This window comes from Salmo salar, chromosome 05 (genome assembly GCF_965601325.2).
Source record: "Salmo salar chromosome 05, fSalSal1, whole genome shotgun sequence".
Classification (NCBI taxonomy): domain Eukaryota; kingdom Metazoa; phylum Chordata; class Actinopteri; order Salmoniformes; family Salmonidae; genus Salmo; species Salmo salar.
In genome coordinates, this window is record NC_138295.1 from 77,707,501 (window position 1) to 77,735,058 (window position 27,558).

At 45.4% G+C, this 27,558-nt stretch overlaps 2 protein-coding genes across 7 annotated transcripts in view; one reads left to right on the forward strand and one right to left on the reverse strand.

Moving 5' to 3' along the window:
* Positions 1–9,089: 9,089 nt before the first annotated feature.
* LOC106605919 (SH2 domain-containing adapter protein E) lies at positions 9,090–20,692 on the reverse strand. The gene is made up of 6 exons (XM_045718943.2): positions 19,558–20,692; positions 16,561–16,687; positions 15,285–15,533; positions 14,816–15,140; positions 10,486–10,605; positions 9,090–10,171 (listed from the first exon to the last, which is right to left on the reverse strand). Exons 1-6 carry the CDS (start codon positions 20,029–20,031, stop codon positions 9,979–9,981), a joined length of 1,488 nt encoding a protein of 495 aa, XP_045574899.1. The 5' UTR covers positions 20,032–20,692; the 3' UTR covers positions 9,090–9,978.
* Positions 20,693–21,519: 827 nt separating this feature from the next.
* The window catches only part of LOC106594398 (cingulin), a 30,395-nt gene continuing 24,356 nt past the window's right edge, over positions 21,520–27,558 (forward strand). For all 6 annotated transcript variants that reach the window (XR_014392422.1, XR_014392421.1, XR_014392420.1 and 3 more), the window contains exon 1: positions 21,520–21,734. The gene's annotated coding sequence lies outside the window, so the exon portion shown is untranslated. The remainder of the gene's footprint in view (positions 21,735–27,558) is intronic.

Sequence of the window (27,558 nt, forward strand, 5' to 3'; positions counted from 1 at the left end):
ACCAATGGACGGATGGATTGAGTTATGGAAGGGTGGATGGATGTGTGGGTGAGTGTACGACAGACTGACCAATGGACTGACAGACGGACACAGCGGCGGTTGTACGTCCATCTCCTCTGCCTCTAGCTCACTGTGACCTATATATAGCTCTCTAAATGAGAGCCCATTGAGGAACGGACGAGGGAGACAGACGGAGGGAGAGAGAGAAAGGGAGGGAAGAAAAGAGGACGGATGGTGTTGGTTGTGCAGAGCGGGTCTGTCACAGGAAGTGTTTTGGGGAGTGTAGCTATGGCAGGAGGGTCAGAGGGCCAGTAAATTACTTTATTTCTGTTTCTCCTCTGACTTCCATCTCACTGCTCTTCATTCACAAACAGGGAGCTATGTGTACGGCCACGCTAATTCACCGTTATTCATAGCTCTTTTTATGTTGCAGTCTCTCTCTCTCCCTCCAGTCCCCTCCCTCCCTCCCTCACTATCTCTCTCTGTCTCTCTTCCCTCCCTCACTCTGCCTCCGTCTCTCCCTTTCTGTCTCTCTTCCCTCCCTGTCTCCATCTCTCTTCCCTCCCTCTCTCTGTCTCCCTCCCCCCCTTCTTTCTCCTCCCAATAGAGATGGCCTTATCTCACTCACTAATCACCATGGCAACCTGGTAATCCCTTATCTAGCAGAAAAATTCTGACACACTCAGTGACATATACACACACAATAACACACAATAACACACAAACACATACGCAGTGTCACACACTGAAGTGAGGAAGCCAGCCATATCCTCCCATACACACACAGAACACACACAATAATCATATTAACATAAAATCCAATCAAATTTGATTTGCCACATGCCCCGAATACAAAAGGTATTTGTGAAATGCTTACTTACAAGCCCTTACCCAACAATGCAGTTTTAAGAAAAATAAGAGTTAAGAAAATATTTACTAAATAAACGAAAGTCAAAAATTAAAAAAAGAGTAACAATAAAAGAACAATAACGAAGCTATATACAGGGATGCTCTCGATGGTGTAGCTGTAGACTTTTTGAGGATCTGAGGACCAAATCTTTTCAGTCTCCTGACTTGGAATAGACTTGTCGTGCCCTCTTCACTACTGTCTTGGTGTGTTTGGACCATGATAGTTTGTTGTTGATGTGGACACCAAGAACAACAGCCCCGTCGATATGAATGGGGGTGCGCTCGGCCCTCCTTTTCCTGTAGTCCACGATCAGCTCCTTTGTCTTAATCACGTTGAGGGAGAGGTTGTTGTCCTGGCACCAGACTGCCAGGTCTCTGACCTCCTCCCTATAGGCTGTCTCTTTGTTGTCATTAATCAGATCTACCATTGTGTTGTCTGCAAACTTAATGATGGTGTTGGAGTCATGCTTGGCCACACAGTCGTGGGTGAACAATCAATCAAATGTATTTATAAAGCCCTTTTTACATCAGTCGATTTCACAAAGTGCTGTACAGGATCCCAGCCTAAAACGCCAAACAGCAAGCTATGCAAATGTAGAAGCACAGTGGCTAGGAAAAACTCCCTAGAAAGGCAGGAATCTAGGAAAAACCTAGAGAGGAACCAGGCTCTGAGGGGTGGCCAGTCCTCTTCTGGCTGTGCCGGGTGGAGATTATATCAGTACATGGCCAAGATGTTCAAACGTTCATAGATGACCAGCAAGGTCAAATAATAATCACAGTGGTTGTAGAGGGTGCAACAGGGCAGCACCTCAGGAGTAAATGTCAGTTGGCTTTTCATAGCTGATCATTCAGAGTTAGAGACAGCAGGTGTGGTAGAGAGAGAGAGTCGAAAAACAGCAGGTCCGGGACAAGGTAGCACGTTCGGTGAACAGGTCAGGGTTCCATAGCCGCAGGCAGAACAGTTGAAACTGGGGACAGCAAGGAGTCATCAGGCCAGGTAATCCTGAGGCATGGTCCCAGGGAGGGAGAGAGAGAAATTAGAGGGAGCATACTTAAATTCACACAGGACACCGAATAAGACAGGAGAAACACTCCAGATATAACAGACTGACCCTAGCCCCCCGACACATAAACTATTGCAGCATAAATACTGGAGGCTGAGACAGGAGGGGTCGGGAGACACTGTCCGACGATACCCCCCAGACAGGGCAAACCAGGCCAACCAGGCAGGATATAACCCCACCCACTTTGCCAAAGCACAGCTCCCACACCACTAGAGGGATATCTATCTATCTCCGCCGCCGACAGAGATGGCCGCCTCGCTTCGCGTTCCTAGGAAACTATGCAGTATTTTGTTTTTTTATGTGTTATTTCTTACATTGTTACCCCAGAAAATCTTAGGTTTTATTACATACAGTCGGGAGGAACTATTGGATATAAGAGCAACGTCAACTCACCAACATTACGACCAGGAATACGACTTTCCAGAAGCGGATCCTCTGTTTGGCCCACCACCCAGGACAATGGATCGGATCCCAGCTGGCGACCCAAAACAACGGCTCCGTAGAAGTGGCAGACGGAGCGGTCTTCTGGTCAGGCTCCGTAGACGGGCACATCGCGCACCGCTCCCGAGCATACTACTCGCCAATGTCCAGTCTCTTGACAACAAGGTAGACGAAATCCGAGCAAGGGTTGCCTTCCAGAGAGACATCAGAGACTGTAATGTTCTTTGTTTCACGGAAACATGGCTCATTCAAGACACGCTATCGGAGTGGGTACAGCCACCTGGTTTCTTCACGCATCGCGCCGACAGAAACAAGCATCTCTCTGGTAAGAAGAAGGGTGGGGGTGTATGCCTTATGATTAACGAGACGTGGTGTGATCATAACAACATACAAGAACTTAAGTCCTTTTGTTCAACTGACTTCCTCACAATCAAATGCTGACCGCATTATCTACCAAGAGAATTCTCTTCGATCATAATCACAGTCGTGTATATTCCCCCCCATGCAGACACATCGACGGCCCTGAAAGAACTTCAATCGACTCTATGTAAACTGGAAACCACATATCCTGAGGCTACATTTATTGTAGCTGGGGATTTTAACAAGGCTAATCTGAAAACAAGGCTCCCTAAATTCTATCAGCATATCGATTGCGCAACCCGGGCTGGCAAAACCCTGGATCATTGTTATTCTAACTTCCGCGATGCATATAAGGCCCTCCCCCGCCCTCCTTTCGGAAAAGCTGACCACGACTCCATTTTGTTGCTCCCAGCCAATAGACAGAAACTAAAGCAGGAAGCACCCGCGCTCAGGTCTGTTCAATGCTGGTCCAACCAATCGGATTCCACGCTTCAAGATTGCTTCGATCACGTGGACTGGGATATGTTCCGCATAACGTTGAACAACAACATTGATGAATACGCTGATTCGGTGAGCGAGTTTATTAGCAAGTGCATCGGTGATGTTGTACCCACAGCCTCTATTAAAACATTCCCCAACCAGAAACTGTGGATTGATGGCTGCATTCGCGCAAAACCGAAATCACGAACCACTGCTTTTAATCAGGTCAAGGTGACCGGAAACATGACCGAATACAAACAGCGTAGCTATTCCCTCCGCAAGGCAATCAAACAAGCTAAGTGTCAGTATAGAGACAAAGTGGAGTCGTAATTCAACGGCTCAGACACGAGAGGTATGTGGCAGGGTCTACAGTCAATCACGGACTACATAAGAAAAACCAGCCCCGTTGCGGACCACGATGTCTTGCTCCCAGACAGACTAAACAACTTCTTTGCTTGCCCAGATGGCATCCCCGGCCGCGTCCTCAGAGCATGGGCAGACCAGCTGGCTGGTGTGTTTACGGACATATTCAATCAATCCTTATCCCAGTCTGCTGTTCCCACATGCTTCAAGAGGGCCACCATTGTTCCTGTTCCCAAGAAAGCTAAGGTAACTGAGCTAAAGTACTATCGCCCCATAGCACTCACTTCCGTCATCATGAAGTGCTTTGAGAGACTAGTCAAGGACCATATCACCTTCAACCTACCTGACACCCTAGACCCACTCCAATTTGCTTACCGCCCCAATAGGTCCACAGACGACGCAATCGCAATCACACTGCATGCTGCCCTAACCCATCTGGACAAGAGGAATACCTATGTAAGAATGCTGTTCATCGATTACAGCTCAGCATTTAACACCATAGTACCCTCCAAACTCGTCATTAAGCTCGAGACCCTGGGTCTCAACCCCGCCCTGTGCAACTGGGTCCTGGACAACCTGACGGGCCGCCCCCAGGTGGTGAGGGTAGGTAACAACATCTCCACCCCGCTGATCCTCAACACTGGGGCCCCACAAGGGTGCGTTCTCAGCCCTCTCCTATACTCCCTGTTCACCCACGACAGCGTGGCCATGCACGCCTCCAACTCAATCATCAAGTTTGCAGACGACACTACAGTGGTAGGCTTGATTACCAACAACGACGAGACGGCCTACAGGGAGGAGGTGAGGGCCCTCGGAGTGTGGTGTCAGGAAAATAACCTCACACTCAATGTCAACAAAACAAAGGATATGATCGTGGACTTCAGGAAACAGCAGAGGGAGCAGCCCCCTATCCACATTGACGGGACAGTATTGGAGAGGGTGGAAAGTTTTAAGTTCCTCGGCGTACACATCACGGACAAACTGAAATGGTCCACCCACACAGACAGCGTGGTGAAGAAGGCGGTAGGAAATGGTGAAGTTGAATCTAGTAAATAAGAGAGCCCACCGAGCCTGCCTGGACTTAAGGCGCTTGGCTCTACAGAGATATTCCAAATTCTTATGGTCGGTCCAGACCAAGAATGGCTGTTCTGCTCCTTCCACCCAGTGCCTCCACTCTTCCAACGCCATCTTGACCGGCAGGAGTTCTCGGTTGCCTACGTCATAGTTCCTCTCTGCAGGATTGAGACGATGGGACAGGAATGCACAGGGATGAAGCTTTTGGTCCTGGGCAGATCACTGGGACATGATGGCCCCCACTCCAACGTCAGAAGCATCAACCTCTACCAAAAATTGACGAGACGGGTCCGGATGGATGAGGATGGGTGCTGTTGTGAACCGATGCTTCAGGTCCACACAGGCTTTGTTGACAGCTGGAGACCATGTGAACGGTACTTTGGCGGAGGTGTGTGCCAAGAGGGGGGCTGCCAGGCTGCTGTAACCCCGAATGAAATGGCGGTAGAAGTTAACAAAGCCTAGGACTCATTGCAAATGCACCCTGGACATAGGTTGAGGCCAATCTACCACTGCTTTCACTTTCTAGGATCCATCTGGACATGACCTTCAGCAATGACATATCTCAGAATGGCAATTGTAGAGCGGCTTTCACGAACAATTGGTTCTCCAGGAGGCGTTGAAGGACCTGCCTGACATGAAGAACATGTTCTTGGGCCGACCGGGAAAAAAACAGAATGTCGTCAAGGTAGACAAACACAAAATGGTTTATCATGTCCCGGAGCACATCATTTACCAAAGCCTGGAAAACAGTGGCCCCCACTGGTGAGACCAAACGGCATGACCTGGTCCTCTCAATGTCCGCTGTCTGTGTTGAAGGCTGTTTTCCACACATCCCCTTCGCGTATCCGAACCAGGTGGTAGGCATTCCGAAGGTCCAGCTTGGAAAAAATAGTGGCCCCCTGGAGAGGTTCAAAAGCCAAGGAGAGGAGTGGTAGGGGGTACCAATTTTTAACCGTAATGTCATTCAGTCCCCGGTAGTCAATGCACGGACGCAGGGTCTTGTCCTTCTTCTTCACAAAGAAAAACCCTGCGTCGGCAGGAGATGCAGACGGACGGACGGCCCCAGTAGCCAGAGACTCCTCTATGTACTCCTCCATAGCCTTGGTCTCCTGCCCGGATAGAGAATATAGCCAACCCCGAGGTGGTGTGGTGCCTGGGAGAAGATCAATGGCACAATCATAAGGACGGTGTGGGGGAAGGGAAGTAGCACGTGCCTTACTGAAAACTTCCAGGAGGTCATGGTATTCAGTGGGAATGGCAGAAACATCCAAAGCCTTGCTAAAGTCCTGAGGAAGACATCTCGGGGAATGCTGTGCAGCTTGAAGACAGTGGGAATGGCAAAATGGGCTCCAACCCAGGATGGAGCTCGTGGTCCAGTCAATAAAAGGGTTGTGTTTTTGGATCCATGACAATCCCAAGACAACCGGAACATGGGGAGATGCAATGAGGAGGAACTGTATGGTCTCACTGTGGTTACCTCAAACCTGTATTTGAACGGGCACAATACTATGGATGACTCTACCTATTGAGCAGCCGTCCAGTGCCCTAGCATCCATGGGAACCGAGAGAGGTTGAATGGGAATACCAAGCTCAGAAACAATAGTAGCATCCATAAAAATGTCATCAGCCCCAGAGTCAATGAGCACTCAGAGAGACTTAGATTGGTCTCCCCACAGCAAAAGCACAAAAAAAGGTATGCGGGTGATGGGAATTAGGGAACTCCCAGTATGGCTCACCAGAGTACTTGTACGCACCAAAGACAAGGGTTTCCTAACAGGGCAGGTAGCTATATAATGTCCTGCCCCTCCACAGTACAGACAACAGTTTGAACTCAGCCTACGTGAACGTTCCCCAACCGATAACGTAGCTCTTCCCAATTGCATAGGCTCAGGAGAATCAAATTCACCCGTCGTTGATGATTCATGAAGGTGAATTGATCATTGGTGATCGTTGATGATTTTTGAAGGTGAGCAAGCCATAGCGGATGTACAAGTGTGCCTGAGACCAGACCTCCTCTCACTCCTGCGTTCCCTTAGGCGTCCATCAATTCTAATGGCGAGGGAGATGAGGGAGTCGAGGTCCACTGATAATTCCCGAGCTGCTAGCTCATCTTTTACCACCTCAGATAATCCGTGAAGAAAGGTATCGAAAAGAGACTCCGGATTCCAGGCACTCTACCGCGTAGTCTGCCACACTACGGGAGTTTTGATGTAATTCAAGAAGTTTACTGGCCGCCTCTCTTCCGGATACCGGAGAATCGAATACCTTCCTCACCTCTGCCATGAAATCCTCCAGATGACAACAAATGGCGGATTGTTGCTCCCGATCTGCCGTAGCCCAGGAGAGCGCCCTTCCTGACATTAGCGTAATAATATACGCTATCTTCGACCGGTCCGAAGGGAACGAAGATGGCTGCAGCTCAAAAATAAGGGAGCATTGAGAAAGAAAACCCTGGCAGGTTCCAGGATCCCCAGAATATCGCTCCGGAGGAGGTAAGCAGGGTTCTCGGGGAGCCGGGGTAGGCTGTACAAACCCACTACTGATAGTAGACAGATTACTGGGTGGTTGGGTGGTCTCGGAGATGGCAGGCTGCCTATGAGTTAACTCACTGATTCGCTCCATGATAGCCTTGAACCCTTGGTCGTGACGTCGAGTCCAGGAGGTACAGTGTGGCAGGCAGGCTCAAGGTCAGGGCAGGCAGAAAGGTCAGGCAGGCGAGTACAGAGTCCAGAAAACAGGCAAGGGTCAAAACTGGGAGGACTAGTAAAAGAGAATAGAAAAGGCAGGAGCACGGGAAAAACACGCTGGTTGACTTGGAACATACAAGACGAACTGGCACAGAGAGACAGGAAACACAGGGATAAATACACCAGGGATAACAAGCGACACCTGGAGGGGGTGGAGACAATGACAAGGACAGATGAAACTGATCAGGGTGTGACACACAGTTTTATTTGAGATGACTATACAACCATCAAGATTAATTGTCAGATCCAACAGAAGGTCTCTTTGTTTCTTGGGACCTAGAACTAGCATCTCTGTTTTGTCTGAGTTCCTTATGTCTGAAACACAGGCTTCCATTAAGGGCAATTTTGGGGCTTCACCGTGTTTCATCGAAATGTACAGCTGTGTATCATCCGCATAGCAGTGAAAGTTAACATTATGTTTCCGAATGACATCACCAAGAGGTAAAATATATAGTGAAAACAATAGTGGTCCAGGAGGGGACTAAGCACACACCCCTGAGAGGCCCCTGTATTGAGGATCAGCGTGGCAGATGTGTGGTTGCCTACCCTTACCACCTGGGGGCGGCCCGTCAGGAAGTCCAGGATCCAGTTGCAGAGGGAAGTGTTTAGTCCCAGGGTCCTTAGCTTAGTGATGAGCTTTGAGGGCACTATGGTGTTGAATGCTGAGCTGTAGTCAATGAACAGCATTCTCACGTAGGTGTTACATTTGTCCAGGTGGGAAAGGGCAGTGTGGAGTGCAAGTGAGACTACATCATCTGTGGATCTGTTGGGGCGGTATCACTATTGGAGTAGGTCTAGGGTTTCTGTGATGATGGTGTTGATGTGAGCCATGACCAGCTTTTCAAAGCACTTCATGGCTCTTGGGCACAGGGACAATGGTGGTCTGCTTGAAACATGTACAGTAGGTATTACAGTGAAGACACATGCCAGTTGGTTAGCGCATGCTCTGAGTACACATCCTGGTAATCTGTCTGGCCCTGCGGCCTTGTGAATGTGGACCTGTTAAAGGTCTTACTCACATCGGCTAAGGAGATCGTGACCACACTGTTGTCTGGAACAGCTTGTGCTCTCATGCATGCTTCAGTGTTGCTTGCCTCGAAGCGCGCATAGAAGTCCTTTAGCTCATCTGGTAGCCACATGTGTGATGAAGCTTATTATTTTCAAAAGGAGATTGTTGTTTGTGGCTTTTTAAAAAGCCTGCCATGTGAATGAGAGTGGTTTTGTGTGTACTCAACTTATGTGTGCATGGTGTAAATGTGAGGTGTGTGTGTACATTTGTAAGTGTGTGTTTCTCTCTCTCTCTCTGTGTGTATGTTCCTGTGTAGTGTCTAACTCTAATTGATTTACTACCCAGGTCAATGGCTCTGCGGTTAAAGAGGAGCTCAGCTCACAAATCCTGTAGTTAGCTTCTCACTCTCATCACGGGGCAATCATCACCCAAGTCATATGTGTTTCTGTTCTGATCTGTGTGTGTGCGCGCATCTGTGTGCGTCAGTGTATGTGTGTGTCTGTGTGTGTGTACGTGTGTGTTTGTGTGTACGTGTGTGTTTATGTGTGTGTGTGCGTGTGTGCATGGGTGTGTGTGTGTGTTTGTGTGTGTGTCTGGGTGTCATAATTATTAAATTGCCTTTATCTAAAAAACAGAGGAAACTAAATGCACATTCACTTTATTCCAGTCAACATTACAGTATTTCATACATTGTACAACAAGTCTGGGTTATTACAGTAACACCCTGGGTTATTACAGTAACAAGCCTGGGTTATTACAGTAAAGATCCTGGGTTATTGCAGTAACAAGCCTGGGTTATTTCAGTAACAAGCATGGGTTATTACAGTGACAAGCCTGGGTTATTACAGTAACAAGCCTGGGTTATTACATTAACAAGCCTGGGTTATTACAGTGACAAGCCTGGGTTATTACATTAACAAGCCTGGGTTATTACAGTGACAAGCCTGGGTTATTACATTAACAAGCCTGGGATATTACAATTCCAAGCTTTGGCTCCTTGACTATTACAGTAACAAGCCTGGGATATTACAGTAACAACCCTGTGTTATTACAGTAACAAGCCTGGGATATTACAGTAACAAGCCTGGGTCATTGCAGAAACCATCACATTTGCAAATACATTCACATCAAAAACAGATCATACTGCTGTCTAACAGGCACCATACTGTATGTGTCTGATGATAATACAGACAGCTATCAAATCAATGAGGCCTAATATTATCCAGAGCACACGACACACACAGGTACTTAGGCTAACTAGCTGAACATTTGGTATTTGGTATTTATCAGGCTCCCCATTAGCCGCTGCAAAAGTATCAGCCACTCTTTCTGGGGTCCACATGAAACATGACATAATATATAGTACAGAACATTATTCCCACCTGAAATATTCTCTGTGCTATGCAGTGTGAGGGTTTGACCACTAGGCTGTGCATTGGAGAAACTCAAGATGATACTGTACCTCTCAGGCTGTTTGGGTGAGACCTGTTACTCCTTTGCAGTGGTGTGTGTGTGTGTGTGTTCAGTGTGTTCAGTGTGGCCTGGGGACAGGGTGTTGCAGGGTCATGTGTTCAGCTCCAGTGAAGGGCAGTCTGTGTGTACAGTAGTGATGCACCACCTCTGGTATACTGTTGAACACACAGCTACTCTGGTCCAGGGTATAACCCAGACCCTTACTGCCCTTAGTCTGGGCCACGATGATATGGACACAACACTGACTGGTCCTGAGAGAGAGACAGAGAGAGAGAGAGAGAGAGAGAGAGAGAGAGAGAGAGAGAGAGAGAGAGAGAGAGAGAGAGAGAGAGAGGGGGGGTGGGGGGGAAGAGAAACAACCATATTACTTCAGTAATGGGGAGATGCAGAGCTATAGCTACATAACTAGAGGATTCAGTCTGGATGTCTGTACTGTAGCAAAGCGTTAGGGGCTTAGTTATTCCAACACATGCTGCTCACTCTCCATGTCTGTGGTGTGTAAAGTGGTTAATGATGAGTGCTCACTGAAGAGTGATAAGTGTAACACACACACAAACACACTCACTTGAGCGCGATGGAGTATTTGCTGGTCCCTGATTCGCTGTCTCTAACCAGGAAGCTAGCATCCCTGCAGCGCTGGAGTTGAGCCTCTGCCTGCTGGCGACTCACACTGCCATGGTACCAGCTAGAGGAGGGGGAGGGGGGAGAAGAGAGGGATGAGGGGAAAGAGAGGGAGAAACAAACATACATACAACGTTTAGAGCTTCAGAGCAGTAGAATGGATGGGGATGAATGTCATATTGAAGGTTAGGGGGAGGAATATGGGGAGGGTTGGGAAGTTAGATGAGGGTAGGAGGGAGAGATAGAGAACGCTTGCTTAGCAAATACCACTTCCTTCACGCCGAGGCTCAAACCCAGGACCTTTGCTTTGCTAGCACACATGACCGCTCTCCTGAAGAATCTTACCAGTCAGCGACTACCGAAAAGTAAAGTTTTCACTGGTGCAAGTATGGACACTTCAGGCTGAGGAGTAAGTACAGGCTACAGCAATATGCTATGACGATATACAGAATACAGGGCCTTCAGAAAGTATTCACACCCTTTGACTTTTTCCACATTTTGTTGTGTTACAGCCTGAGTTTAAAATGTATTAAATGTATATTTTGTGTCACTGGTCTACACACAATACCCCATAATAAATGAATAAAACATGAAAAGCTGAAATGTGTCACGTCCTGACCAGCAGAGGGAGTAATTGTATTATAATTTGGTCAGGACGTGGCAAAAGGGTATTTGTTTTGTATGGTTGGGGTTGTGTGTGTTATTAAAGGGGTGTTTGGTTTATGTAGTCTGGGGTTTGAGTATATGTTCTAGTGTTGGTTTTCTATGGTTTTCTAGTCTGTCTATTTCTGTGTGGTTTGTGTGGCTCCCGATCAGGAACAGCTGTACATCGTTGTTCCTGATTGGGAGTCATAATAACCGGGCAAAGGCACACATGTCAGCAAATATACGCCAGGTCTAAATGAGTTGTTTAAACTAGGTAAACAATTCATGTTAACTTAACCACTTAATGTTTTGATTTGTTGGGTTTAAATTATTCAGTAATGACTTACTGGCGTTTTTATCGCCAGTAAGAAACTGCTAGTACATATCTCTAGAAATTGGGCGATCGCCCTCTAGTGGCGAAAGTAATAACGGCAGAAAATGTATTTTCAAATATAATTTTTCAGTCCATTTTTTTAAATGTTAATACGCACACTAAGACAAAAGAAACCTTAGTGTGTAAGTGATAACACGTTAGTTCAGGAAATGAAGAAATTGATAAAAATGCAGGAAATGCAGCCTTCCCTGTAGCTCAGTTGGTAGAGCATGGTGTTTGCAACGCATGGTGTTTGCAACGCCAGGGTTGTGGGTTCGATTCCCACGGGGGGCCACCACAGGAGGAAAAAAAAAAAATTATGAAATGAAATGTATGCATTCACTACTGTAAGTCGCTCTGGATAAGAGCGTCTGCTAAATGACTAAAATGTAAATGTATATATTAGATGCTTGTTTTCACCTTGGGATTTTGTGGGTAGTTATCTTTAGCACTGCTGCTGTTATTATAGCCTGTTAAACTGTCGTTCTTCGTTTTTGTTGTTTTGGTGGTCACTTTATTTAATAAATAATCAAGATGAGCATCCACATTCCTGCTGCGTTTTGGTCGTCTCTACCCAACGACACCCGTGACAAAATGTCTTGAGTCAATAAGTATTCAACTTTTTTTTAATGGCAAGCCTAAATAAATTCAGGAGTAAAATCTGCTTAACAAGTCACATAATAAGTTGCATGGACTCACTCTGTGCAATAATGATTAACTCATCTCTGTACCCCACACATACAATTATCTGTAAGGTCCCTCGGTAGAGCAGTGAGTTTCAAACACAGATTCAACCACAAAACCCAGGGAGGTTTTCCAATGCCTTGCAAAGAAGGGCACCTAGTGGTAGATGGGTAAAAATAAACAAAGCAGACATTGAATATTCCTTTGAGCAGGGTGAAGTTATTAATTACACTTTGAATGCTGTATCAATACACCCAGTCATTACAAAGATTCAGGTGTACTTCCTAACTCAGTTGCTGAAAAGGAAGGAAAACCCTCAGGGATTTCCCCATGATGCCAACGGTGACTTTAAAAAAGTTGCATTGTTTATTGGCTGTGATAAGAGAAAACTGAGGATGGATCAACAACATTGTAGTTGGTCCACAATACTAACCTGGCAGAGTGAAAAGAAGGAAGCCTGTACAGAACAAAAATATTCCAAAACATGCATCCTGTTTGCAATAAGGCACTAAAGTAAAACTGCCAGAAATTTGGCAAAGAAATTAACTTTATGTCCTGAATACAAAGCGTTTTGTTTGGGGCAAATCCAACACAAGACATCACTGAGTACCACTCTTAATATTTCCAAGCATGGTGGTGGCGGCATCATGCTACACTACATGACCAACAGTATGTGTACACCTGCATTAATATGGAGTTGGTCCCCCCTTTACTGCTATAACAACCTCTACTCTTCTGGGGAGGCTTTCCACTAGATTTTGGGACATTGCTGCGGGGACTTGCTTCCATTCAGCCACAAGAGCATTAGTGAGGTCGGGCACTGATGTTGGGCAACTAGGCCTGGCTTGCATTCGCCATTCTAATTCATCCCAAATGTGTTAGATGGGGTTGAGGTCAAGGCTCTGTGCAGGCCAGTCAAGATATTCCACACGGATCTCGACAAACCATTTCTGTATGGACTTCGCTTTCTGCACAGGGGCATTGTCACGACTTCCGCCAAAGTCGGTCCCTCTCCTTGTTCGAGCGGCGTTCGGTGGTCGACGTCACCAGTCTTCTAGCCATCGCCGCTCCACCTTTCATTTTACATTTGTTTTGTCTTGTTTTCCCGCACACCTGGTTCACATTCCCTCATCAGACTAAATGTATATTACCCTCTGTTTCCCCCATGTCTGTGTGCGGAATTGTTCTTTGTGTAGGGTGTTACGCTACAGGCTGGCTTGCACTAGGTTTGTTTTAAACCTAGGTTTGTTTGTTTTGTTTATCCGGTTCATGTTACCGTGGTTGTGCTTTGTGCTGCCTCGCCTGTGCCTTTGGGCCAGGGGGTATATTAAAGTTCTCCTGTTATCACCCATCTCTGCTCTCCTGCGCCTGACTTCCCGGCAACCAGTCACTCACCCCCTTACAGGCATTGTCATGCTGAAACAGGAAAGGGCCTTCCCCAAACTGTTGCCACAAAGTTGGGAGCACAGAATCATCTAGAATGTCATTGTATGCTGTAGTGTTAAGATTTCCCTTCACTGGAACTAAGGGGCCTAGCCGGAACCATGAAAAACAGTCCCAGAACATTATTCCTCCAACACCAAACTTTACAGTTGTCACTATGCATTCGGGCAGGTAGCATTCTCCTGGCATCCACCAAACCAAGATTCGTCCGTTGGACTGACAGATGGTGAAGCGTGATTCATCACTACAGAGAACATGTTTCCACTGCTCCAGAGTCCACAAACCGTTCTTGTGCTGATGTTGCTTCCACAGGCAGTTTGGAACTCAGTAGTGAGTGTTGCAACCGAGGACAGATGATTTTTAGGCGTTATGCCCTACAGCACTTCAGCTTGCATGGCCTACCACTTCACGGCTGAGCCGTTGTTGCTCCTAGACGTTTCCACTTCACAATAACAGCACTTACAGTTGACCGGGGCAGCTGTAGCAGGGTAGAAATTTGACGAACTGACTTGTTGGAAAGGTGGCATCCTATGACTAGTCGGTTACCACCCGGTTACTCAACCCTGCACCTTAGAGGCTGCTGCCCTATGTACATACTGTAGACATGGAATCACTGGTCACTTTAATAATGGAACACTAGTCACTTTAATAATGTTGACATACTGCTTTACTCATCTCTATATACTGTATTCTATTGTATTTTAGTCAATGCCACTCCGACATTGCTCGTCCTAATATTTATATATTTATCAATTCCATTCTTTACTTTTAGATGTGTGTGTATTGTTGTGAATTGTTAGATACTACTGCACTATTGGAGCTAGGAACACAAGCATTTCGCTACACCTGCAATAACATCTGCTAAATATGTGTATGTGACCAATAGCATTTTATTTGATTTGATGACAGTGCCACGTTGAAAGTAACTGAGTAAGCCATTCTACTGCCAATGTTTGTCTATATGGAGATTGCATGGCTTTGTGCTCAAATGTATACAGCTGTCAGCAACAGGTGTGGCTGAAATAGCCGAATCCACTAATTTGAATGGGTGTCCACATACTGCTGTATATATAGTGTATCTCAATCCCCCCCATCCAGCCTCTCCCTTCTCCCTCTCCTCTTCCCTTACCTCTGTTTCTCCAGGGGCAGGATGGGGTCCACTTTGGCTGTCTCTGCATTGGGTGTGGAGGTGGTGGAGGGAGGAGAAGAGGATGGGGCAAGTTTGGGAGTGGGAGAAGAGTGAGAGGTGGGAGAGGGGGGAGAGGAATGAGAGAGAGGTGAGGGAGGAGAGAGTTTGAGAATGGGGGAAGTAGGGGAGGAGGGAGAGGGGACGAGAACTTTCTTGTTCCAGGTCTTCTGTCTGAGGGTCTGCTGATGACTGAGAGTCTGCTGTCTGATGAGTGGAGGAGCTTCCTCTTTAGGGGGCAAACTGCTCATTCCCTTCTTAAACTGGGCTAGAGAGACAGAGAGACAGAGAGAGAGAGAACTGTGTATGTTTGTATATCATTGTTGTATCCAATATGTTCCCTCTCCTTCCCTCTCTTTACCTCCCTCCTTCCCTCCCTTTACTTCCCTCCCTCTGTAAAACATATATCTACCTGTCAGTGCTCTGACGATGTCCTCCTTCCTCCACTCCCAAGGATGTTCATACTCCCCAGGGGGGCGGGGGTCTGACTCCGGCCGTGTCACGGGGATCCACACCCCTCCTGACTCCCCATCCGTCTCCAGCAGCCCCTCGTAGGGAGTGTCGTAGATTTGGGGGGGTGCAGGCTTGCCCCCTTCTCCATCTCCCTTGGGAAGCAGCACACACACCTTCAGCAGGTCCTTGGAGCCCCGCCTACGAATACCTACAAAGTCATAAGAACAATAGCATGGTCATTATTTGGTAGGCCTGTTTGGCCCATGTGGATATCAAACCCCCAACTCTGCCATTGCAACATTACTGCTAATGTGACATGATTGTGATCCATTGTTCAGTTGTACACTGTTAGAAAAAACTATGCCATCTAGAACCTAAAAGGGTTATTCGGCTGTCCCCATCGGAAAACCTTAGAATAACTATTTTTGGTTCCAGGTAGAACCTTTTACACAGAGGGTTCTACATGGAACCCAAAATATTACTGCCTGGATCAGGAAGGGTTCTACCTGGAACCAAAAAGGGTTCTCCTATGGGAACAGCCGAAGAAACCTTTTGGAACCCCTATTTCTAAGAGTATAACACACACCTTCGTAGCTTGTGATGTGGTCAGACATGTCTGTGGTGGCCGTCAGGTAGCCTGTGTGTCTGGGCTATTGTGTGACTAAACAATGGAGCTACGGGAAGAAAGGTCAACACAACGCCTGATTGGATGACAGAATGGGTTCCTGAATTCTGGGAAGTGATTGGGTGAGACCAGGAGGAGGGGGATGGGAGGTGGGGGTCTTTTGGTTCTTTTCACACAGAAGTAAAGTAAAATGGAAGGGGTGGGGGGAAGAAACTGGAGGTAACTTCCTTTCCAGAGAATGGGGTAAAGGAAACAGAGGCAGGAGACAGGAAATCCAAGAGGAAGCTGCACCCATTGTCGCAGCACAACACCATTCCCATAGCAACCGCCAGTAGGGAGGAAGTCAGGGGAGAGAGAGCGGAGGGTCTCGTTCTAGTCCGATCCTTTAAAAACCTTTTTACAGCAGCAGTCTACAACCTTGATTTTGGAGAGCTGCAGGGAGTGCAGGCTTTTGTTCCAGCCCAGCACTAACTCCAGCCCTGATTCCACTAATCAAGGTCTCGGTGATTAGTTGATTAACTGAGCCAGTGTGTATCAGCGCTGTGCTGAAACAAAAGCCTGGACTCCCTGTAGCTCTCCAGGACTAGATCTGACCCCTGACCTTACTGACCTGTGATGATAACCTGGGCGTCATAGGGCTCCATGTATCCATCGTTCTCTCCCTCCCTCTCCGCCTCCCTCTGCTCCCTCGTTTTCTCTGCGTCAAACGGGTCAGCATAGTCCTCCAGAATAATCAGCTACACAGCGGGAGAGAAGTTGTTAAATACTCTACCTAACCTTCACAGTACTATACTGTAGGCCTTCTGCCAGAGTAACTGCAATAACCTATGTAATTAACCTGTAACAGTCTAGTTGGTATGGAAACGTCCCCTTGACGATCTGGGAATGTTTCTTGGGGAATCTCCCCTGCTCTGTGCTCTGTGTGTGTCTTCCCTCCCATGGCTCTGTGTGTTGAGTGTTTACGTGTCTGTCTGAATGCCTGTATGATCTTCATCAAAGCGGAGCCACAGTGATCTGAGCTACCAGTGGGAGAGCTACAGTCACCACAGTGTTAGGTGATGCCTCAGACATAGCCTTCACTGGGGGAAGAAATATAGGAGGAGAAAGAGGTATAGTGTGTGTGTGTGTGTGTGTGTGTGTGTGTGTGTGTGTGTGTGTGTGTGTGTGTGTGTGTGTGTGTGTGTGTGTGTGTGTGTGCGTGCGTGCGTGCGTGTGTGTCTGTGTGTGTCTGTGTGTGTGTGTGTGTGTGTGTGTGTGCGTGTGTGTGTGTGTGTGTGTGTGTGTGTGTGTGTGTGTGTGTGTGTGTGTGTGTGTGTGTGTGTGTGTGTGTGTCTGTGTGTGCGTGTGTGTGTGTGTGTGTGTGTGTGTGTGTGTGTGTGTGTGTGTGTGTCTGTGTGTGTGTGTCTGTGTGTGTGTGTCTGTGTGTATGTATATGACAGCAGTTAGGGGAAAAGGAGGGGAAGGGACACAGGAAGACAGACTGGGGAATGAGGTTAGGTCTCATTGTGTGTTTTTTGTACAGCTGGTCCCAAGCGCTGTGGCATGAATGCAGCGGGTTATAAAAGCACAGTGCATTGTGTGGTGAGGAAAGAGAGACAGGAGGGGCAGGGAGAAGTAGAGACAAAGGCTGAGGTGGGAGAAAGAGACTGATCACAACTCTCCGAGCTACAGTTCTTTCTTTATATCAGTGCACACATATATGTATGGAAGCTCATTCCCTCCACCCAATTTAAAAAAAATCTGACTATGAGATAGTAAGTCATTGTAATGAGATACTAAGTCATAATTATGAGATAGTAAGTTGTTATTATGAGACAGTATGTCATAATCATGAGATAGTAAGTCATAATATTGTGATACTAAGTCATAATTCTGAGAAATGAAGTCATTATTAGGAGATACTAAGTCATTATTATCAGATAGTAAGTCATTATTATCAGATACTAAGTCATTATTATGAGATACGTTTAGGCGATCTGTATTACGTGAATCACAGATTGTGTGTGTGTGTGTGTGTGTGTGTGTGTGTGTGTGTGTGTGTGTGTGTGTGTGTGTGTGTGTGTGTGTGTGAGAGAGAGAGAGAGTGAGAGAGAGTTTGTGGTGATATTGTTACAAATTAATGGACTGAAGAGTTTTGTTGTTGTGAGTTGGTGCCTGTTTAATTCAATTAATTAATTATTAATATATAGCCATTGATTCTTGAAGAATGTAACTTAGAAATTCCTCATGAGCAATGGTCTTACCCCATCAGAACCAAACATATAAACTTGTGTTACTCCATTGTTTGTAAACAATGTAATTGTAAACAAACACTGTATAGGTTCAAAACGCGAATGGTCAGTTCGTGCATCCGTACAGATGTAGGATCTTAATTTGGTCAATTTTGTTGCTTTGAATTTTCCTGCACAGCAGGAATGGCACACTTGTAGTCTATTTGAGGATTAAAAAGGCTTCTAAAGTTTGTAATTTCCACTTTAAAATATCAGACTTGATTTGCCATAATGAAAAATGTATCAACCCCTACAAAAAATGGCCATGAATTAGAATCCACATAATAATTCACATTTCCTGTTGCTGCAGGATTCTATTCCTGCTGTAGCATACAGGATCAAATGAAGATCCTACATCTGTGAGAGTCCTTGCTCTATGTACTTAAGAGTGGTTACATTTCTCCTGCCCCATTCCTCAGCTGTTTACCAAATAAAGTGGCGGGGAGTACGCTTTCTTATTGTTTGAATCACAGATTTCCCTTTCAAAAGGGGTCGTGACCTGCAGGACTATTCAATGTCCATGATCCATGATCATAATTATGACTTAGTATGTCATTATTCTGATTTACTATCTCATAATTATGACTTACGTTACGTATGTAAGGGATAATCAACGTTGGGCTATGCGTTCTATGGAAAATAATAAACAACATGGAAGGTGTGTTCCACGAAGGAGTTGCATTATTTTCCAGAGAACGTATAGAGTCCCGAGTTGATTATCCATTTCATACCATGGCTATAATTTAACACATTTACTGCTAGAAATGTGTTCAGCATCCACTGAAGTAGCTAGCAAGTTTACTAAGTAGATACCATTCCCATCATAGCCATTATGAAAATCTAAATCAACAATGCCAATAATGTTTTCAATTCGACTTTTGCTTTCAAAAGCAGCTCAAACATAGTCAAACATGAGTTATACCATGGCGTTGTCGAATACATGTTTCTGATTGGCTTGAAGGGCATTCTAGGGTGTGCATTATTTCATTTTATAAACATGTTGGTTCAAATCCTGAATGCTGATTGGCTGAAAGCTGTAGTATATCAGACCATACTACAGTTCACCGTGGATTATTGGCCATACACAACATGCTATTACGTAATTATGACTTACTATCTCATAACTTGGGTGGCGGGAACGAGCTTCCATACGCTTCCATACACATATGACAATAAACAACAGGATCAAATGTGAATTACAGTAAGCCTAATAACACTGTAGGGCTAATTATAGCATTAAAGCATATATTGTTACTACTAAATGCCTTTTTCTTTTTTGTTTGTTCAATCTAAGACTTTGTTGACAAAGATGTCAGTACCAAATCTGAACCACTCACCATCGTTGTTTTGATGTCCACCTTCCCCCTCTCGTTTTCGGATCCCACATGTTCACCTGTACCGCTATGTTTGGGACCCTTGTCCTGTTTGTCCACTTTGATCATCCTGCTGATGCACGCATGCGCCAAACTGGATGTCCTGGTGGGCCGATGCTCCTCAGATGCCCCCACATCGAGCTTGGAATTCTTCCTACTCTTCCCAGGGATGAGACTCTCCCAGATCTTACCGTCCTTAAACGAGTTCCCGCCAGTACCCGAGCCGTTCCGACCCAGTTCGATGGCCGAGTTTTTCCGGTTTCTTCCGGTCAGTATAGAGCCCATCCCTCCAGCACTTTCCTTGACCCGGTTCCCCTTCAGACTGGTCCCCTGTGTTAGCCCGTGTCTGGTTCGGGGTTGAGGGCCGGACTCCGAGGCTGAGCGGACCCGTTCGGTCCCGTTCTTCAGATTGATGGCGGAACTAAACCACTTTGCCATGGCTGGTTACGATCAGTGGCAGTTTTTTGGTTTGTAGCTTTGGCTCCAAACTTATCCTAATATAACACACTCACTTAGGCCTACTTAGTCTTAATGTTTATAAATCATCCGCAATCGGGACACAGAGAATAGTTGGTTAGTCTACATAAAACTTTCCAAGCACATTCATCCACGACCACATAGACCTACGTTTACGCGCCGCGCGCCTGATATCTTATCCGAATTACCCCTTTTGTGATCTTAATTTATTTCAACAAATTATTCATAATGATTTCGATCCCATAAATTCTGTAGTAAATGTTCTCATATAATTTTAACTCCAAACTTCACCCCATTTGTCGCTTGACCCACTTCTCTTTTGTCGTTCCACAGTGCGTAAAGTTACCTCTCTTTACATCAACTTTTAACGCCTGTAATATCTATTTCTGACAGTCGCTATCGCTTTATCTCGAAGCTATCCCCGCAGTTTGAAGAGTAGTCTTTGGAGAGCGTAGAATCGGAAGAACTGGAAGTTTTTCTTCGCACTCACTAATGATGATCCCATTCCCGGAGCGACTGATGTATGGAGCAGGCTGTCAAAGCTGAGTGCTGGAGAAAGAAGTGCGTGTGTGAGAGAAAGAGTTCGGTGGAGTTGGGAAATGGGTGTGGTGGTGGACTAGCCTACAACAGAATGGCCAAAGAACGCCTATAGTAGGCTATTATTCACTAATAGGGAGGAGACCGGGCAGCTTTGGCAACGTATTTCTCAATTGATGATTTTAAAAAAAATGTCATCACAGCCGTATTACAACATAGCCAATATTTATTAATCAACATAGTCAATATTAACCTAAATTGTTCGAAATTGGTGTGTGCAACACAATAGGCTGCAATTAAAAATGTCATCCCAAAATATGAACACTGCTTGAATTTACAGGTTTTTGGCACCACAATAAGTGAGAACAAATATTTTTTCAAAATAAGAAAATATGTAATTTGGGTTGAAAATGTTCTATGGGGAAAAGAGTCGAATGGCCATTTCAGTGGTTGATTCAAATTAGTAGAATAAACTGTCCCTTCATCTGTCCTAATTGCCAGTAATCTGTCATAAGGTGTGCTAAAGGCGCCCTCTGCAGGGGATCTGGTAGATCAAGTGGAACGGTTACCCTTTTCCCGGCCGAGACACTGGTCGGTTTGGTATGGGACGGTTGGAATTTGAGGAGCGCAAACTGATTCATGACACAAGTTGTGATGCGTTTCGTTTGTTTCTGCATTAGCTTACCTCTTTCTTAGGAGTTAAAAAAATGTATTATGACAAACACAGCACTAGGCATTTTCATTCACAAAGTTTTTTATTTCTATTTATGAAGACCACTGAAAGACCTTTCCCCTGAGTCAATGTATCACAGATTGACAGACAGACTCACCAATATTCAAAGCGGGAGCTGTCTAGAGCACCGCCTACTGCTATGTGCTCAACCAATACCTGTATTCCCTCTAGCGAGGCTGGGCGGCTCGTCTGGCATCGGTCACAAAGGTAACAGGTTGGAGCTGCATTTAACGAATTTATCTGTCTGTCTCGAATTATGGATATGCTCTGCTCTTTCAGAAGTGTTTTCTGTCCGATTTAAACATTATCTGTATTAACACCAAGTAAAACAACAGAAGAGGACTCGAAAGTCGAAAATAAATTGATGAATTGTACTACTTTGACCAAATAGCAGGTATGTTTCTGGATGTTGTTTAGTTCGCTCTAGTTAGCAAGCTAGCTAGCGAACTAACCCAGACAGTTAGGTTAACTAGCTAGTTATGACAGTAGCTTAGGGTTAGCTTGCTAGCTCTAGCTGGTGGCTTGCACATTACAGACACATAGCTAGCTAATACATTTGTCCGCTCAGTCTTTGATAACTTGCTCTCTTGTTGGTGTCTTCTTACCCTAAGTTTACTTTTAATGATGGCGAAACGGTGCTGAGTAACGTCACTCAGAATTCAAAGGCCACGGAGCAGGTGTATCTTTGCATTGCCTCGTTTAGATCTCTCCCGTAGTGGAATTCTCATTTAAAACCATGTGTACAGTCAGTGTACCCATCTGTCAATGGCACACGTTCTCTTTTTACATGTCAGTTATTTGACTTTCTCAGAGCTCAACTTCAACAACTTGGCTCACTGCCTCTCTTCTCCCAAGTTTCACTTGCGCTACATGATACTATGACGCATACACTGAAGAATTCAATGTAGCCAGCGAACTCTGTTCAAAAGAGACCTAAACGTAACTATTTACCATTCTTTGTCATTTTATTGGCCAACATTCAGTGATTACTCATGGACATGTGGCCTACAGAAAGTGGCAAGGGTGTTGTCTCATTTCTGATGTTAGATCGCAAGTGTTAGATGTTTGATAAGGTGATGATATGAATTTAAACTTGACATTGATGTCTATGCATTATTTTGGCTGTTAGTATGTAGAATTTAACACAGCAGTGTATTGATGACAGATGGGAGAAAGCTCAGCCTGAGGGACATGTTTTACTGTTGCCACAGGCACAGAGTGACAGACAGACAGACAGAGAGAGGGAGAGAGAGACTGACAGAGGGAGAGTGACAGAGCGCGATAAGACTGTTTACAGATTGGATGCTCTTAGAGCAGAGACCCTGAAGTGTGCAGGTAGAAGGTGTGTTTAAGGGGGCTGTTTACTGAGCATCACAGTGTGGAATGTGGGTGACTGGGGGGGGGGGGGTATTAGGTGCTTCTATTTGGTGTTTTTGTTCCGTTTGGCAACACTGAAGTCTTCTTTATTATGCCAATGAGTGCCATTGGAATCAGAGAGGAAGAAATGGCTGTTTGAGTGTGAGAGGAGTGGAAAAGGGTCTGGTCTAAGTCAAGAATGTAATGAAGAGACAGAAGGGATGAATTGCCAATCACCAAGGAAACAGTCTTAACTGAAGGACTGTCTTGGGGACCCAAGTTGGTGTGTTATTTACATTTTCTATTGACAGCAGCATTAATGTGGAAAGTCTTTGGTATTTCAGCCGTCAGCCACTCATGACTGACAGTCATCAGTAGGGCCCTATAAAATCTGTGTTCTGGATGGAACACAGAATCTAGACACTAAAATGGAATTCAACAATATTTGAACAATATTATCTTTTGTTTTTCTATTAAAGTGTGATTTTGAGTGAACCTGAATAAACTGCGAAAAACGGAAACCTAGAAAAACAAAACGGAGAAATCAGGCAAAAAATCTACCAGATTTTATAGGGCCCAACATCAGTCATGATATGGAATCTATTTGTCACCACAGAAGGAGACAGTCATAAGGCTATCCTCTTTCAGGTGCTTTCACTGAAGCACTGCCCTATATGCAGGGACAAGGCCTTGGTTGTAGAGTACAGTCCAGTATCGTGATGAAGCTTAGAGGAGGCTAAGTGGGAACAAAGATTTCTAGCCTACTGACTTTATGCTCTCTACTCTCACTATTGAATGAATCAAAGACAGCCACAGCCATGACTCCATACTGCAGTGGTCTCTTTCCACACTCTCTCTCTCTCTCTCTCAATTCTCCCATCCCTCCCCAGAGATGGAGGTGGCCTTAATTCAATTCAGTGCGGGAGAATTACATTTGAGAGCAGAGCCGGCGGGTTAGGAAACACTAAAGGCGTCTGCATGCATTCCAGCTGAAACGGTTCGGAAGAGTTTGTGCATATATTACGACGACATTTTGACCTTTTTTTTAATTCGTTTTGGACTTTTGTTCGTTTTGGCTGTTCGGGGCACTTTTTTTTTTTTTTCTTGAGGCAAGCCGAAGTCTACGCCGCTTCGTTGGTGATTGGTCAACAGTAGGGATTCTTCAATAGTTTTTGTTGTCATTCAACAAGAGATGAATGACAACTGCACCAAACATCTTAGATGTAGGTTTTATTTTTATTTCCTGTAAGATCTCCTCTGCAAAAATGTCAAAATTAATGACAGATTACTTGAGTTATTCATTCAGACTATTTTGAGGAAGTGTACACTGGCTACGGCGTCTCAAAATGGACAAACAGTACTATTGCCGCTTTTTTCCCCCCCTTGTTTTTCAAACAAAGGTCTCGTCTAGGCGCCAGCTGAACTGAAGCATGCTGACGCCTTAAGGGAGTCAGTAATCTGAGGACTCTAGAGTCTGAGTGAGGACTCCTTCACCTGCTCACACTGTAGTCAGTCTGTTGTTAGGCTGCAGGGCACCATCCCTTACCTATTCTCTCTAAAGTACATGGTGTGAAGCACTGGCTAAACAGAAGCCTGTTGGTCTTAACCTCAGACAAGTATCCACAGTCAATCTCTGTTGCAGGTCCGGTCAGCTGCCTCATCATGTGCTTCCCTCCAGAGAGATAGACACATAGATTTGGAACCCAGGGGAGGGATAGAGAGAGAGATGGCGGGATAGAGAGAGGTTAGGGGGATGGAGGGAAGACTGGAGAGTTTAGAGAGATGGATGGATGAGAGAGGGAGGGAGGGAGGGATAGAGCGGTTAGGAAGATGGATGAGGGAGGGATAGAGGTTAGGAAGATGGATGGAGGGATTGGGAGGGAAGGAAGGATAGAGAGTTTAGAGAGAGGGCGGTAGGGATGGAGGTTAGGATGGGAGGGAGGGATAGAGAGGTTATGGAGAGGGAGGGAGGGAAGGATAGAGAATTTAGAGAGAGGGCGGTAGGGATAGAGGTTAGAGAGAGGGCGGTAGGGATAGAGGTTAGAATGGGAGGGAGGGATAGAGAGGTTATGGAGAGGGAGGGAGGGAAGGATAGAGAGTTTAGAGAGAGGGCGGTAGGGATAGAGGTTAGGATGGGAGGGAGGGATAGAGAGGTTATGGGAGGGAGGGAGGGTTTGAGATGGTTAGAGGGAGGCAGTGAAGGAGGGATAGAGACAGGTTAGAGAGATGGACAGGTTAGAGAGATGGAGGGAGGGTCAGGTGCAGAACAGTGATATAAGTGAGGCAGACAGACAGACTGAGGGAGAGCTGGAGAGGGCCATGGGGGAGAAGAGTGTTGCGTTCCCAGCATTTCTGCCCTCATTTTCTGCTCCACATCGTTTGGACAATAGGATGGGCTCACCCTCTGTCCCCTGACTGTCTCCCCTTACCCTGGCCCTCTCCTCTCCGCTGTCTCTTTTCACTGCTAGCAGCTGAACTGGCCTGTTGGAAGTGGCTTGACACACTGACACACAGAAAGAAAGATAGATAGATAGAAAGGGAGGTGGAATGAGAGAGAAAGGGAGGTGGTATGAGAGAGAAAGGGAGGTGGAATGAGAGAGAAAGGGAGGTGGTATGAGAGAGAAAGGGAGGTGGAATGAGAGAGAAAGGGAGGTGGAATGAGAGAGAAAGGGAGGTGGAATGAGAGAGAAAGGGAGGTGGAATGAGAGAGAAAGGGAGGTGGAATGAGAGAGAAAGAGTGAGGGAAATGGCTGGGGTCCACTCCTGTGTTCCTGTTATGTTTGGTCCTATTCACTGTCAGTTCTCCCTGCTGAGACTGAGCCTCTGTCTCACACACGCAGGCGCACAAGCAGGCAGTGTTTCCCAATATGTTTCAGTACTAGGGACAGGCAAGCAATGCTCCTCCCTCCTTAGAGTAGCCAAGTGCCTAGATTAAACTGTAGAATGAAATAAATCAATGTCAGGAGGTCAGCAACATACTCCCAAGAACAAGGGATTTAGAAATACTGCTTTAAACTCAACCTCTACAACTGATTATGGATGATTAGCCTATGCATGCAGAAAGAAGGGTTGGTGTTGAAGATCCTTTGTATCTGTTGACCTATATCTGAAATAAATATCCTAGGCTTTCTGTTGTCCTGTCTGGAAGACCTGACTTGTAGCTGTCTTTCTGTTGTCCTCTGTCTGAAAGACCTGACTTGTTTCACCACTACTTGCCATTAGGAGGTGTGTGTGACTGCGTGTGTGTGACTGTGTGCACGTGTTACGGTTGTCTGCACCAATGTACAGTGACGGGGGGGCTTGTTCTATGGCATGCTTTGGATGTCTGTCTTAGGGCGAGGTATGTGCTAAGTGATGAGCTGAACTGTACACACAGGAGTTGTAATTACAATGGCATGATTAATTGTCATGCAAATGGCCACGGTTATTGTCATTTTTGTTGCAAAATGTTTTGCGCTTATAATGCATCTGTAAAAATGAGTTAGGACTAGAGGTCGACCGAGTATGGTTTTCCGATTATTGGAGGGCCCAAAAAAGCCGCTACCGATTAATCGGCCGATTTGTATCTATATATATATATTTGTAATAATGACAATTACAACAATACTGAATGAACAATGAACACCGTTCCGTATTTTATCTAACGGGTGGCATCCATAAGTCTAAATATTGCTCTTACATTGCACAACCTTCAATGTTATGTCATAATTATGTAAAATTCTGGCAAACTAGTTCGCAACGAGTCAGGCGGCCCAAACTGTTGCATATACCCTGACTCTGCGTGCAATGAACGCAAGAGAAGTGACACAATTTCCCTAGTTAATATTGCCTGCTAACCTGGATTTCTTTTAACTAAATATGCAGGTTTAAAAATATATACTTCTGTGTATTGATTTTAAGAAATGCATTGATGTTTATGGTTAGGTACATTGTGCTTTTTTTCCGCAAATGTGCTTTTGTTAAATCATCCCCAGTTTGGCGAAGTTGGCTGTCTTTGTTAGGAAGAAATAGTCTTCACACAGTTCGCAACAAGCCAGGCGGCCCAAACTGCTGCATATACCCTGACTCTGTTGCACAGAACGCAAGAGAAGTGACACAATTTCCCAAGTTAAAAGAAATTCATGTTAGCAGGCAATATTAACTAAATATGCAGGTTTCAAAATATATACTTGTGTATTGCTTTTAAGAAAGGCGTTGATGTTTATGGTTAGGTACACATTGGTGCAACGACAGTGATTTTTTTTCGCGAATTGCGCTTGTTAAATCACCTGTTTGGCGAAGTAGGCTGTGATTCAATGATAAATTAACAGGCACCGCATCGGTTATATGCAACGCAGGACAAGCTAGATAAACTAGTAATATCATCAACCATGTGTAGATAACTAGTGATTATGTTAAGATTGACTGACTGTTTTTTATAAGATACGTTTAATGCTAGCTAGCACCTTACCTTGGCTCCTTGCTGCACTCACATAACAGGTCGTCAGCCTGCCACGCAGTCTCCTCGTGGAGTGCAATGTAATCGCCCATAATCGGTGTCAACTTGAAATCGGCCCTAATTAATCGGCCAATTCCGATTACTCGGTCGACCTCTAGTTAGGACATACCTAATGACACCCCTGTCTCCAAAATGAATGAGACAAATGAACCTGCTCCTTCCGACTGTGCCGATCTGTTTGTAAAATAATTTGAATCTTTCCCACTTCATTTAAAAATAGAAAAACTTCTATTGCATAAACTATCTACTTGAATATAAAGTTGATTCCCCTTTCTACTAAAATTAATGTATTATAACGATTATTTTTAGTTCAATGTTGTCCTTTTAATTGTCGGCTACAACATTTATACGATAATTCTGCCAA

Coding starts and splice junctions, on each gene's coding strand:
- LOC106605919 (XM_045718943.2), bottom strand. CDS start 20,031: ATGGCAAAGTGGTTTAGTTCCGCCATCAATCTGAAGAACGGGACCGAA. Junction 15,534..16,560: donor CGCCCAGGTTATCATCACAG/GTCAGTAAGGTC, acceptor ATGACTTTGTAG/GTATTCGTAGGCGGGGCTCC. Junction 15,141..15,284: donor CATCGTCAGAGCACTGACAG/GTAGATATATGT, acceptor CTGTCTCTCTAG/CCCAGTTTAAGAAGGGAATG.